The sequence below is a fragment of the Lactuca virosa genome, chromosome 5 (assembly GCF_052849685.1).
Source record: "Lactuca virosa cultivar CGN04683 chromosome 5, Lactuca_virosa_CGN04683_v6, whole genome shotgun sequence".
NCBI classification, from domain to species: domain Eukaryota; kingdom Viridiplantae; phylum Streptophyta; class Magnoliopsida; order Asterales; family Asteraceae; genus Lactuca; species Lactuca virosa.
The window spans coordinates 412,980,553-412,996,177 of record NC_136430.1 but is presented as its reverse complement, the minus strand read 5'-3'; the positions used below and the strand labels follow the sequence as shown (position 1 = coordinate 412,996,177).

The 15,625-nt window shown below is 34.7% G+C and overlaps 2 protein-coding genes across 2 annotated transcripts; both read left to right on the top strand.

Annotated features, from left to right (window-relative positions):
- The first annotated feature begins 5,803 nt into the window (after positions 1–5,803).
- LOC145111930 (transcription initiation factor IIB-2-like) lies at positions 5,804–8,449 on the top strand. Its single transcript, XM_079048164.1, has 7 exons — positions 5,804–6,380; positions 7,089–7,113; positions 7,275–7,404; positions 7,509–7,639; positions 7,810–7,898; positions 8,009–8,085; positions 8,167–8,449. Exons 1-7 carry the CDS (start codon positions 6,028–6,030, stop codon positions 8,298–8,300), a joined length of 939 nt encoding a protein of 312 aa, XP_078904290.1. The 5' UTR covers positions 5,804–6,027; the 3' UTR covers positions 8,301–8,449.
- Positions 8,450–10,082: 1,633 nt separating this feature from the next.
- On the top strand, positions 10,083–11,600 carry LOC145111929 (zeatin O-glucosyltransferase-like). Its single transcript, XM_079048163.1, has one exon. It carries the CDS (start codon positions 10,117–10,119, stop codon positions 11,506–11,508), a length of 1,392 nt encoding a protein of 463 aa, XP_078904289.1. The 5' UTR covers positions 10,083–10,116; the 3' UTR covers positions 11,509–11,600.
- The last annotated feature ends 4,025 nt before the right edge of the window (positions 11,601–15,625 follow it).

Genomic DNA, 15,625 nt, shown 5'->3' with positions numbered 1-15,625 from the left:
CGTCACCGCTTACCCCTCTCAATGTTTAACAAGTTGCAGGAGATAAGTAACCAGTATTGTCGTATACTGTTTGAAGGTTTAGAATAGTTATAATATTACTTTTGTATTTAGGGATCATGTATGTATAAAAGTATAGTATCCTGGGTAGTTGTATAATATATAACACTTTGTAATAGTCGGTTTGTATCCAGTCGTTTGTAATCACTTTATCAATGTAAAATATTGTTTTTATGAATATGCATGTAGCATGTTTTGGAGTAACAATCAAGTATGAAAGTTTGGGTCTTTCAGAAATATGAAAGTGTGGGTCTTTCATATAGTGAAGATTTTGGAAGGACCATATTGACATAATCTGAAAAGAGGTGTCTCTTGTTCAGAAGTGATAGTCAAAATGGGAATATGGAAATGTTTCCATAAGTGGAAGTTATTCTTTAAATATGTGTAAAATTAGAAAACTTAATGCAAGAAGGATGTTTTAATGAATGTACTTTAAATGTGAGACTTCGTTTCCATGGAATTGCTCTCCATTGGAATACTTTGTAATGTCTGTTGCCAAGTCTCTGTGACTTTTGTGCATAGTCATTACAAGAGGATCATTGCATATAAGTTTAGAATCTAACAGATTTCAGTAAATGGCAAGAATTAGTATTCTTACATTTATCATAAGGATTTGGAATTGTGAAATGAGCATCATTGAAATGTTGTCAATTGATCTATTTCACAAAGAAAGGACCATAGGCAAACATAGTGTGCATGCTTGGAGCATGGGATGTTTATTGTTTTAATTAAAGTATTAAGTTGATTATTCGAAACATTATACAATGAATAATGAGTAATCAATATGGCGATTAGATAAAATGTGTTTTATTTACACTCAAAAGTTTTGGGGACATATATGATTAGTATTATTCTTGTGTTTCACTTTGCATGTTTTGACTTCCCGAATAACTGGGTTATTCAAACCATCCATAGTCGATCATACTTTGGAAGTAGGCATTGAGACAAGACTGTCATGAATGGGTTTGTAGGATTGTCTAAGGTGTTAGACATAACACAAGTTTGTTGTAGTATTCATGAGTACTTCTGTAATAAGATTTGAGTATTGGATTCAACCCACGCTCATTTGTATCACTTCATGGATTTTATCACGAGTGATCATGAGACGATAATATCTTATATTCTTGAAACCAAGACATGTGAGTTGTAATTTACAAGTCGGTCGCACATTGACATATGTAAACGCACCAGTAACTTGGTGTTATAAAACATATCGTTGTGTGTGATTTGATGAGTAAGTACAAGCAAGCATTTGAGTTGAAGTTTATCCATTCCTTTTACCCTTAGAGGGATAAAAGTGATATCTGTGGGCCCCTCGATGATTTAGTGATGACAAACCTGAAGTGCTTGGCCAAGCTTGGACTGATTTGATTTGTTCAATTAGTCAGTTGTCATAAATCGGAAATCGGGAAACAATAGATGGACAGAGAGAATGATTATAATCCATGTCTCAGTCCATATGATATCTAGAATGGAGGAATATATGATCCCTTATCTATTGGACGCGTCATTGACTAGGTCAGAGTTCGACAACGGCTTTTAAGAGCTACGATTGTTAGTTGGGATTTTGGAGTCGTACTTGCAATAATAGTTATTAGACTTAACCAAGTGGGATACTGTTGGATTAGGTGTCTAAGCCCATAACTATAATTGGTATGTACTTGACCCGAGAGTAACATGGTCCATTTGGGTTGCACATCACCACGACAATTTGATAGGATGGACTTTTGAGAAGAGGATAATTATGATTTATTAATATATTATAAGTTCTAATATATGAATATGAAATCATATTATTTAATTAGTATTGATCAATAATTAATTTGGAATTAATTTAGTGATCAAAAGAGATTAATTAAATATATGAGGATTGATTTGGTAAATCAATGATTCTTATAGTGTGGGCCAATGGTTATTTAGGATGGGCTAAACCAATATGGTAGTCCATGGAGGTTTAACCCATGGATCCTAAGTAATATGAAAGGTCATGGGCATTAGGGTTTGCATGGATGTAACCCTAATCTAGCCACACTATATAAGAAGCCCCTTAGCATCCAAAATTAGACACTAGTGTTCTTGGAGATCATTGAGCCGATTTTGGTGTAAGAATATTCTCTCAAAAGTCATCCTTTGTCTAAGGTGTGTTGTGAACCATTTGAGGTGTCACACTTGGGGAACTACGTTCTTAAAGGCCAAAACTACAAGCTACAACAAAGAGGTAATTCTATAACTCATTTCTATGATGTTTATGTCAATTGTATGATAGTTGTAGGCTTAATGCTTTGGAAACAATATTGCATGTATAATTAGAGAAAACATAGATCCAAAGCATTTAGGGTTGTATGTGCACCATAGGATGTTGTAGTATACCAAAACCCATCACTTGTAACATCCCAAAACCAGAGTAAAATTTTCATTTTTCAAAAACAACCAAATAACCATAATTGTGTACAAAACATTGTTTCAAAAGTGATAATCAATAATCAGAGTACCCCAAAATCCAAATAACATAAAATCTGAAGGATGTGCACGATCATGCCTTCGCCTTGCCACGATCATATGAAGTACCTGAAATAATAAACTAAAACTATAAGCCAAAGCTTAGTGAGTTCTCCCAAAGTACCACTACACAAACATATAACTAAACATATACTGGGTCCACAATATCCTGGTTGGATTACCCGTGGCCCACAACCTTTCGGTTGGAATTCCTCGGACCACAACCTTTCGGTTGGAGTGCTTAATACATGCTGGGTCCACAACCTTCTGGTTGGATTACCCCTTCAAGTTTGAATGCCCCAGTTTGTTGACAGATAACACAAAGCATTAGAGTCTCAACCCCACCATAGCATGTCGACATATACATAACAAATAACATATATCCATCAACAGATAATCATATAACCAGTCAACAAACAAACATGCAGATCTACAGATTACTACAACATAACAACATCCTATATACCAGGACACAAATCTAACAGATCACTACAACATAGCAACATCCTCTAACCGGGATACATAACTCAGTGGGTCGACATTGGTGCCTTCGACCCACAAGTACAATGAGGAAAAACTCACCTCTCAATCTAAAAAGATTACTGAACAGGACACTGCTTCGAATATCAGCTCTACCGGTCACCTATTCATTGGAACATGACCAAACTTAAATTATAATCAAAATACCCAAAATACCCCTAGGTCAAACTTAGCCAAATCCTAGTCAAAAGTCAAAAAGTCAACCGAGTCAACTCAGCTGAGTACGCCCAACATACTCAACTTGTATGCTTTGCGTAATCGAGTCTTGACCAGAAACGGGGTCGTTGACATCGTATGTGCAACGTACCTGGGGTACGCCCAACGTATGTAGCTGCCTCCTTTCCCTTCTATTAAGAGCTTAATTACTTAAGTTCTTTCGTCCAAAATCTAGATCTAGTCCTTAAATGATGTCCATAACCACTTGGATAAGTCTATAACTACTATTGCAAGTATAACTTTTAATCAAACATAACTATGTGCTTTCCAAAGCAACTGTTGAACTTTGATCAAATCAGACATTGGCCTTAAGATAAGTGATCAAATATTCCTTCATTTTTCAAGATATCATATGGACATGAGACATGGATTGTAATCAATCTTATTGCCCAAAATTCTGTTTCCCGATTTCTTGATTTATGATGACGTCATTAGAATATTAATTGAACACATCAATTTAGTCCTGGTGCGGTGAGGTGCTAACCACGATGTGGTGGACTGCAAGTCCCACGTCTATTTTTTTTCCTTCAGTGACTACAACATGATCAGAGGGATTAGCCGCGACACGGTGGTTAGTGTTGCCTTTGAACATTGACCGTTGACTTTTGACATGTTTGACATTTGGTCAAACTTGGGTAGAATTGAGTATTTGACTAAGGACTGGTCTTGGTTTGGCACTATGTAACTTGCGTTAGATGTTCCGTTGCTGAGGTCTGCTGTTGAGCTTCTGCTAGATAGCTCAGGTGAGTTTTCTCATTATACTTTGTAGTACAATATGGATGCTCTACATAATAGGATGTTGGTGTGTTGTAGGGAACTGTATACTAAAGGCCAAGATACTCGGGGCTGGACCAACTTTATGTTGATGGCCAAAGGGGAAACCAACTTTATGCTGAAGGCCGGGGAAGACTAACTTAATGCTGTAGGCCAAATGGGGTGGACCAACTTGATGCTGTAGGCCAAAGGGGCGGACCAGCCTTGCGCTGAAGGCCATTGTGTGCATGCATTGTATATGTATTGTTGTGTGGGGTATTTTGGGAAAATTACTAAGCTTTGGCTTACAATTGCTGATTAATTTTTTTTCAGGTACTTTATCAATTTGTGGGAATGCAAATACATGATTGTACACACACATTAGCAGTTTTATGATTCGAGATTCCACATTGCTTTCCTTATAACTCTGATTTTGAATTATAGCTTATGAAACAATGGTTTTTGCCTTGACTGTATCTTTATGAAAATGAGTGTTTATTCTATTTTAAAAATGAAAAAGTTTATTCGGAAAAATCGGGACGTTACAAAAAGCTTGTGAAGATAAATAAGAAGAATACACTAAGTCATAAGAATGAAGATAATACACAAGCAACACGTGGTAACGATGATCAAATCAGGAGGTATGGGGGGCCAAATAAGGACGTTCAAGGCAATGAGAAATGTTGGTGTAAGTCTAGATCACGATCCCACTTGAAGATTTCCTGATATTCTACGAGGCTGGGAGAAGATCCACGACAAAAAAGTTAAGATACTAAAACACGTCATACTCAAAGAAACATTTTAGAGAGAGGAAAAGACTTAGGGTAGTCCCATGACATGACATGATCAATATATACGTGTTGAAGACTTATGAAGGATGTTAAGGGTTTGTATGTGGGAGGGTGTCACATACCAACTTTATGGAAGTTTCTAAAACCCTTTAGATAGCTCTTGAACGTTCAAGAATATCTGATAAGACTGTGAAAAAAATATGGAACATGCTAGAAGATTCTTGAAGATGCTAAAATATCATGGAAGTCTATGGAATGGTATGAAACATCTTAGAAAATGATAGAAGCCCCGAGAACATCCTAGACTTCTCTAGGATATTAGAGAAAAGTCTAAAACATTACCAAGCCTTGTAAATAAGTATAAAACTAGATGGAAGAATCTATAATAGTCTTGATATAGTCATATAGACATTGATATAACAATCTAGAGTAGTTAAGAATATACGAGATCTAGAATCTTCCCAAAAGGAGGTGTAAAGTCCCTATAAATAAGGGTGTAGTCATTTGATCCAAACCACCGAGAAATGGTTTGTATACTTGAGAGTTAGAAGTAATATACATACGTGTTTCCATATCAAAGCCTTATAGCTTTAATATCTTGCTTACTTATTAGTTAATCCAAATAAACAAAGTTAGCATGACTTAACCGGAAATATGTTAAATGACACACGGTATCAACTAGTCAAAAGAAGCAACATCGTGACATGAACTAAGTGTCAACAAAAGAAAGTTATGTACGAGCTCTTTATGAAAATAGATAGTAGTGTAGTAAAAATTAAAAAACCTAAGTGGATAAACAAATGAAAAGTAGTTTATATTGATAAAAGAAAAAATAGAACCTAATTGAGATTTTTAAACGTACGAATCAAGTGAAAAAAGATCTAATAATAAAAATAAGATATTTCAGATAATTTAGTGAGGAAATTATTATTAATAAAGCAATTAATATCGTAAAAACCACCGCCTAAGAAAATCCCCAGAGAGGCAATCTTTGCCCTTTCGAGTTTTCTCCGTTACTTCACCTTCGGCGGCTCCCCACCAATGTCAGATTGCAAACTCTAAAGAAATCATATGATCTGAACTTTTATCCACCAAATCTCCAAATTCCCACATCAACCTCAGAGATAATTACATAAATTTGTGCAAAAAAGATAAATTAAATCCTAAAGACATGGCAGATGCGTACTGCTCCGACTGCAGAAAGAGCACCGAGGTCGTGTTCGACCACTCCGCCGGAGACACCGTCTGTTCCGAGTGTGGACTCGTCCTTGAGTCCCATTCCATCGACGAGACGTCCGAGTGGCGTACCTTCGCCAACGAGTCAGGGGATAACGATCCTGTCCGTGTCGGTGGCCCTACCAATGTCCTTCTCAACGACGGCGGCTTGTCAACCGTGATTTCCAAACCTAATGGCGTCACCAGCGATTTCCTGTCATCGTCTTTGGGACGATGGCAGAACCGAGGGTCGAATCCGGATCGGTCTCTAATCATGGCGTTTAAAACAATCGCAACGATGTCTGACAGGTGTGATTCTTACAGTACTTTTATCTGTATACGTCTGCTTGAAATTGTGATTATTTAGGGTTCTGTTTAGTCCCGAGGTTATTGAAATTTTGGTAATTTATATTTTGAAACTCCATCAGGATCCAGAGATGCTAGGGCAAGATGAAACCTTTTTGTTATACTACCTTAGCTTTGATGTTTGAACATTGTTTGATTTATATGTTGAAGGTATAGGGTTTCTATATGAGTAGCCAATGGAAACTATGGACCAAAATTTAACAATACAACTTTGATTGATGACTATAGGCAAAATTTGTATTATACCTTAAAAATGACTGAAAGGGAATTTTGCCATTTTCTTAGGACATTCAAAAATGGAAATGTTTGCAATTGTCATGGAGCACATGGACTAATAACTATTCAAGAAACATCTAACCTATGAAAGCTTCTTACTTGTTTAATGGGCATAAAATTTCTAAACTGATTGTGCTCTTTCAAGACTAGATTATAAACAAGTAACTTTGGTTCAAAATTCAAACACCTTGTTTCATTTTGGCATATTCAATTTCTTAACTTGAACAATCATCTTACCAAAATATGAATTTCATTTTTCTGCATAAATAATTTTGCCAAAATATGAGGTTCATACATATCTCATTCTTACATATACCGATGGCAATTCCATTTTTAGCTCTTTATAGTATCTAATGCATTTCATTTGTCATTCAGGTTGGGCCTTGTTGCAACAATTAAGGTATGCTATTGCTATCCATGACAATATATAACCTCTGTATCACTTACTTCCTACTTTCTATGATTCTATCCATGTGGGAGGGGTTATTAGTTATTAGTCATTACAATCTTTCATACCCTTTTATTTTTTTCATAGAATTCTTGTTGGTTTTATGTAAATAGGATCGAGCTAATGAGATATTCAAGAAAGTAGAAGATCAAAAATCGAGTAGAGGAAGAAACCAAGATGCAATCTTGGCTGCTTGTCTTTACATTGCATGTCGTCAAGAAGATAAGCCACGAACTGTAAAGGGTATTACAAACCTTTTGTTTTTTTTTTTTCTTAAAAAAAAATTGGATGCTTCATGTGTCTCTGTGTATATGAATGAGATTTCTCTGAACATTTGTTCAAAATAGAAATCTGTTCGGTTGCTAATGGAGCAACAAAGAAGGAAATTGGTCGTGCAAAAGAATACATTGTCAAACAACTTGAGCTTGAAATGGGTCAATCTGTAGAGATGGGGACTATACATGCTGGTGACTTTATGGTCAGTTTCTTTTTCTTTTAATATATAAAACTGGACCATTTGGTGCTGAATGATTCTAAGTTTCTTAATGGTTAAGAGAATTAGGTAGGGTTTCATTCAGAGGTTATCATATTCTTTTATTCTTTAAAGTTTCTAACTTGTTTGGGTTCTTGTGTTTTATTTGCATTCAGAGGCGTTTTTGTTCCAATCTTGGTATGACAAATCAGACTGTTAAAGCTGCACAAGAATCTGTCCAAAAGTCAGAGGAGTTTGATATAAGGTAATTTGGAAAAATATCTATATTTTGGTTTTTACTCATTGGTGATTTAAGTTTCAATCTTTTTGATCAAGTCATTGAAAATAGTGGTTAAAATCTAAAATGTTTTTCAGGAGAAGTCCAATCTCTATTGCTGCAGCTGTTATTTACATAGTAACTCAACTTTCTGATGATAAGAAACCACTCAAAGGTAAAAATTCCACTCTTTTGAGTTGATATATAAAAAGAGATATATATTACTTGAGATTATTAACATTTGAATGATATGCAGATGTGGCACTTGCAACTGGAGTTGCAGAAGGGACAATCAGAAACTCATACAAGGATCTTTATCCTCATTTGGTCAAAATAATACCAAGTTGGTATGCCCAGGAAGAAGATCTCAAGAACCTTTGTAGCCCTTGATCTTGCTCTTGTTTTCCACCAGTTTCAAAGCCTTCATTTTTTTTTTTTTTTTTTTTTTCAAACAAGAATTTCCCTCATGTACCGATTCAATAGTGGATTAGTTTATTGTTCAAGACATTCTTATTTGAAAAAATGTGCAAGTTGTTGTACACCATCTTTTGTTCTGTGACTATACTTTTAAATTTTTAGGGTTGTACTTTTATAGAAAATCAATGTAAACTACAAATCTTGCAAAAACAAAATTAGTACATCAATGTATATTGTAGGTGAAAATCTTAAAAGTATAGTGAATAGGTTTTCAATTTTATTTTTTTTGAGTAAATTACACGCATGGTCCTTATGATTTGGGATATCTTGTTTCTTTGGTTTCTAACCCCTTTTCTAAGTTAGTCGCTCTTTTGTTTTGTTTATGGTTTAGCGACTTTACTCCTTTGTCAACTGTCATGTCCTTATAACATTTTTTATTTTTTTTTATTAATATTATCTTATTAGAAAAAAAATTTAAATAAAGAAATACCCTCCCTCCTCACAATCCTTTTTATCCCCACTCTACCCTTTTGAAAGTCTTGAAACCTCAAAGAAAAGATATAAATAAATAATTAAAAATTTAAAACTCATTGAGTAAGGACAAAATAGTTTTTTTTTTTTTTTTTTTTATTTTTTTTTTATTTTTTTATGTATGCAGGGACAAAATATGCAATAAATTAAAGTTTGAAGGACCGTCGAGCTAAAAAAAAATTACGAACCAAACACATGCAGACCATTGGTGTAATTTATTTCCTTTCCTTTTTTAGATTCTTATTAGTTTTTAATTTGTAGAAGCATAGTAGCATATTAACAAGACAACTTATACAAAACACAATAAAAATCATGTCGAGATATGAAAGTTTTAAGAGATGGGAGATATGCCATTATAATTTAAATCGGTTCTGACAATATACATATATATATATGCATGTATATGTTAATATGTACATATATATACATGTTTGTGTATGTATGGGTATATATCTGTGTGAATGTGTATATCATTTATATTGTTTCGTATGTAAATATTTATAAGTTTATATACATACATGTCCATCAATCCTAGTTGGAAAACAACGAATGTTTGTTGGTATGCATTTTTGTTTTGTTTCAAATACATACTTTGTTGCGTCTAGGACTAAAAGCATAGGCCAACTGGCATCGAATCACAAGATGGTAGAAAACTTGTATCAAACATATTCCTAGTGATTTCAAATCCCATTGGCTCTCAGCTTTATGTATATGTTAATATGTATATACATACTTTATGTTTATCTGTTGTGTATTGCACATGTATCTTTCTTGGGCGATTTAATTTATTAATTTATTAAGCCTTTGTGTGTATTTTCTTTTTTTAAATATATCATCCATTGCGTAAAAGAAAAGGCTATATATATATACATATAAAATAATAATATGTCTGATCTATATTAATTTTTTATTTTAAACAATATACTTTATTATATAAATTAACAAAGTACTTTTGTTTTTATCAAGTTTCAAGACAAAAATGTCTTACTCACGGAAAGTTGATAGACACAAGGCAAACGCCAATTTGATTTTCCCTAGACACCAACGTTCAAATTAATAATATTTTTTAAGGTAAAATTATTTTCTTGTCAAGTATCATTTGTAATGTTATTGAATCTAGAAGACATCATGAAACTAAGACGGCAAACTTTTGTCACAAGTTCATTCGAAAAAAAAAAAAACATTACACATTCATTTATAAATATGCAACAATCACAAAAACGATTCACACAAAGTTGATAACCTAATTATATTTAACATGGAAACGAAAGAAGTGGTGGTGTTAGTGGTACCATTTGTAGCACAAGGTCATCTCAACCAACTCCTCCACCTGTCCCGTCTCCTTTCCTCTTATAATCTACCGATCCATATTGTCGGCACCACCACCCACAACCGCCAAGCAAAGCTTCGTATCCATGGTTGGGATCCCACCTCCGCCATTAATATCCATTTCCATGAGTTTGAGACACCCAATTTCGAATCCCCTACTCCGGACCCTAATGCTTCCGACAAATTCCCTTCACACCTTCTTCCATCGTTTCATCTACCATCTACTCTTCGTGAACCTTTTGCAAAACTATTGGCTGATATTGCTCCGACAACCAGGCGAGTTATCATCGTTCATGACTATCTAATGAGCACAGTCGTTCAAGATGTGGTTTCATATGAAAACGCAGAAGCTTATGTCTTCCATTGTGCTTCAGCTTTTACCACGTTCTCGTACCTTTGGGAAGGGAAAGGAAAACCATGTTTAGATGATGATGATGAATCCTATAAACAACTTACAAAGGTCCCTGCTTTTGAAGGATCTATACCAGCAGACTTTATAGAATCCATGATGAGTCATCAAGTCTGCAATACGTTTAATTCGGGTAATCTTCATGACACATGCAACGTTTTCGATAGGCAATTCATTGACTATCTTGCGAAAGAAGGATTGTCTGGAAGTACAAAGCAATGGGCTATGGGGCCTTTTAATCCAGTGGCCATAAGCGATAAAGAAAACCTTGGGAAACGTCACATATCGCTAGAATGGCTTGACAAACAAGCTAAAGACTCGGTGATATATGTTGCATTTGGCACAACAACTTCATTATCCGATGACGAGATCCGAGAACTTGCTAATGGATTAGAGAATAGTCAACATAAGTTTATTTGGGTTCTACGAGATGCTGATAAAGGAGATATCTTCGATGGCGAAGTTAGGAGAGTTGAATTGCCAAAAGGGTTTGAAGAGAGACTTGGAGAACAAGGATTGGTGGTGAGAGAATGGGCACCACAGTTAGAGATACTAGCTCACCCTGCAACAGGCGGATTTATGAGTCACTGTGGTTGGAATTCGAGTATGGAGAGCATCACCATGGGAGTTCCTATAGCTGCATGGCCAATGCATTCAGATCAACCAAGAAACGCTACGCTAGTAACAGAGGTGCTAAAGACTGGCATAAGTGTAAGGGATTGGGAGCGTCGTGGTGAGTTAGTAACATCTTCAACTATTGAAACAAGTATTCGGAAATTGATGGCTTCTGATGAGGGAGATGCCATGAGGAAGAGAGCTGCTAAACTTGGTGATGATGTTAGGCGCTCGGTAGAAAAAGGCGGAGTAACACACATGGAGATAGATTCATTTATTTCTCATATTACTAGATAGGATTTGTTTCTTCATTAAAAGAGAAACTTTGTTACTTTGTGTATTCTCGAGATATTGTAAGAAAACAAGAGAATCCATAAATTCTTATGAAAGAGGTTGCACTAAATCAATGCAAGGGGTTCAATATAAGTAGTTATATTTTATCATATTAATTTGAATTTATTATTCTGTTAATATAAAGAAAAAAAGAGTTAGTACGTTGGAAAATAACCCATTAATATAACCATCAAACTATTTTCAATGTTTTTAGTAGTGGTGACCATGGTGCGGTTCGGTACGGTTTTTGCCTAAAACCGAGCCGAAAACCGCAACTTCGGTTTTTTGAAGTTTAGAAACCGCACCGTTCGGTTTTTATGCGGTTCGGTTTTTGCGGTTTTTTTTCGGTTTTTTGCGGTTCGTTTTTTTTGCAGTTTTTTTTGTTTTATTTTATTTTTTGGATTTTTTTATTTTTTTTGTCTTTTCGTTTTTTGCGGTTCAGTTTTTATGATACCACCATATTGGTTTGAAATCAAATGACATAATCATTCATCCAACATGCTTCTAATGTTTGAATATAATACAAATTAAATATAATATTTGTTTCACATTAAATGAGATAAAATATCAATTAATATATAGAAATTTTAATTGTCACGAGTTCTTGGTTCTTACAAATATCAACACTTAATATATATATATATATATATATATATATATATATATATATATATATATATATATGCGGTGCGGTTCGGTTTTTTGCGGTTTTTGCAAAACTAGAAACCGCACCGCAACGAACATTTTCGGTTTTTGCAAAACTAAAAACTGCACCGTCGGTTTTTATTTCGGTTTCGTTTTATGCGGTTTTTTCGGTTTGCGGTTCGGTTTTTGTTCACCCCTAGTTTTTAGTAGTTGGGTATATTTATATTATGTACCGTAACATTTTCCATAACTTTTTTAAATCTTCCGCCCAATATAACTAGTTACCTATGAAATTTCATAGAAATACTTATCCACCAAATTATGTATATTAAAATCTGATGTAGATTAGGATTTGTGTTTTTATGGAATTTCATTCTTAATGCTCATCCTCTGATTTGAATCGAATAAACAAAAACATTCAAAATTGGTTTATTATGATTACTCTAATGCAACTTAAAAGTAATGATTGAAATTGGAGGCGTATAATCTATGCACTTTTGAGGCCTAAGACATTTTTTTTTTGACCAAAATGATTTTTTAAAATTTATTTCACAAACAGGTACAGTTTTAAAAATATTTATCAAATATGTGTAGTTTCAAAATATTATAGTTTTCTAAACCTCACTTTTTATTCTATTTTTAATATATTTTTTTGACTTTTTTTTTTCTAAATTTTTGCTATTAATTTTTATCATTTTTTTTACATACACCATTTTTAGTTTTTATTATGTCTCATTTCATTATCAAAACAATTTTTTGAATTTAAATAAATGACCACTTTGCTTATAAATTCCACATAAGTAATTTGGCATGATACTTCTTTTGTTGATGATTTGTATCATCAATGTGTATTTAAGTGTAATGGAGTAACTTGTTGACCAAAATCAATCTTGATAAATATTATACAAGTAAGGAAGGTGTAGAGTGCATAATTGTTTAAGTTTATTCAAGATTCAAAGTAGACTGTCATTTAAGGGCTTTGAAGCCCCTGAACGAACAGGGGTCCGAGGCAGCGCCCCTGGGAGCGAGGTCTAAGGGGAGGCAACCCTTAACGGGGTCCAAGGGGAAGAGCCCATGGTGGGGCCGAGGAAGAGAGCTGAATTCTTGAAAATAAACATGATTTTGACTTTGTTTTGACCCTTATAGAAAGAACCCGAATTAGTGATAGTTTTCAGACATAAAATTGTTTTAATGACAGTTTTTCAGACATAAAATCTGTCTTGTGACAATTTTCTGATGAGAAAGGTACTTAACCATTTTTTGGTCATACATTTGGTACTCACGAAATTTATACATCTTATTCTTTGTTCCGTTCTCTTATCATTCTGAGTCTTATCCGTTTAAAGATTGGGAATACCACCCAAATACTTCAATCTGAAAGTGATTACACAATTCTCATACTTTCCAAGTGCTTTTACCCCTAAATTTCTAACATCTTTTTTGTCCTATATATGATTTTTCTATAGGTTCATACATACCTTCTCTTGTTTCAACATTCTTGCATATACCGATGGTGTTTGCATTTTGTTTTCTCTTTATAGTATCTAATGCATTTCATTTTTCATCCAAGTTGGGCCTTGTTGCAACAATTAACGTATGTTATTGCTATCCATGACAATATATAACCAATTGTATACAAAACGGATTGAACCATGTGCCAAAAGTTACAAACTAGCCCAATTACCTATGTATCAACTTAAAACCACAATGAAAGTTATTGGTAGCATACATTCTAACTCTCATAACCGGCTCATAATTCTTAATTCATACTTTCTATGATTCTTTCCATGTGATAGGGGTTATTAGTTATTAGTTATTACAATCATTCGTACCTTTTTTTTCATAGAATTCTTGGTGGTTCTATATAAATAGGATCGAGCTAATGAGATATTCAAGAAAGTAGAAGATCAGAAATCGAGTAGTGGAAGAAACCAAGATGCACTCTTAGCTGCTTGCCTTTACATCACATGTCGTTAAGAAGATAAACCATGAACCGTAAAGGGTACTACAAACCTTTTGTTTTATTAACAATTGGATGCTTCATGGTCTCTCTCTATCTATCTCTATCTATATCTATGTATATGAGTGAGATGTCTCTGAACATTTGCTCAAAATAGAAATCTGTTCACTTGCTAATGGAGCAACAAAGAAGGAAATTGGTCGGGAAAAAGAATACATTGCCAAGCAACTTGTGCTTGAGATAGGTCAATCTGTGGAAATGGGGACTATACATGCTGGTGACTTTATGGCCAGTTTGTTTTTATTTTAATATATAAGGTTGGTGACTCTTAATGGTCAAGACTCTAAGGACTGACAATGGGTTGGAGTTTTGCAATGCTCCATTTGATAACTTCTGCAAGGAAGAAGGTATAGTGAGGCACCACATTGTACGACACACACCACATCAAAATGTAGTGGTAGAACGGATGAACAAAACACTTATGCAGCGTGCAAGGTGCATGCAAATATTTGCTAACTTATCTAAGCAATTCTGGGTAAAAGTAGTGAACACTGCTTGCTATCTGGTGAGCAGATCACCATCAACTACTATTGAGTTAAAGACTCCTCAAGAGGTATGGTCTAGGAAACCCTCTGATTATTCTGGTGTACAAATATTTGGATTCCCCGTATATGCTCATGTGAATGATGGTAAACTTGAGCCAAGGGAAACGAAGTGCATATTTCTAGGATATTCGACATGAGTAAAAGGTTATCAACTATGGTGTACAAAAGAAGGAAGAACTCCTAAATTTATCATGAGCAGAGATGTAACTTTTAATGAATCTGCCATGGGTAACCAGGGAGAAGGTGATACAAGTCAAGCAGGGAACAAAGATCAAGGTACTAGCCAGAAGGTGGAGTTTTCATCTCAAACTCCAAATAGAGTTGTGATAAGTGATGAAGAACAAGGCAGCAGTGAACAAACTGGACAAGATGAAACCCAAGAGCAACCTATGGGATCTTCATCCAGTAGTGATGCCGAGAAGGATGATGGGCAAGAATCTATAGCAAGCAGGAGATCAAATAGGGTTATTCGACAACATGCTAGATATGTGGGATATGTCAATTCTGGTGACCTTGACTCCATTGCTTTTGCTTTAGCAACTGGAGAAGACATTGACACTTAGGAGACTCAATCATATAAAGAGACAGTGGAGAGTAATGAAGCAACAAATTGGTTGATGGTTATGAATGAACAAATGTAATCATTAGAGAAGAATGAAACATGGGATCTAGTTCCATTACCAAAGGGAGAAAAACCAGTAGGATGCAAATGGATTTTTAAGAAGAAGGAAGGGATAATAGGAGTTGAACCAACTAGGTTCAAATCGAGGTTGGTGGCAAAAGGTTTTTCTTAGAAAGAATGAATTGATTATCACGATGTGTTCTCACCGGTCGTGAAGCACAAGACAATTCGGGTTCCTTTGGCCATGGT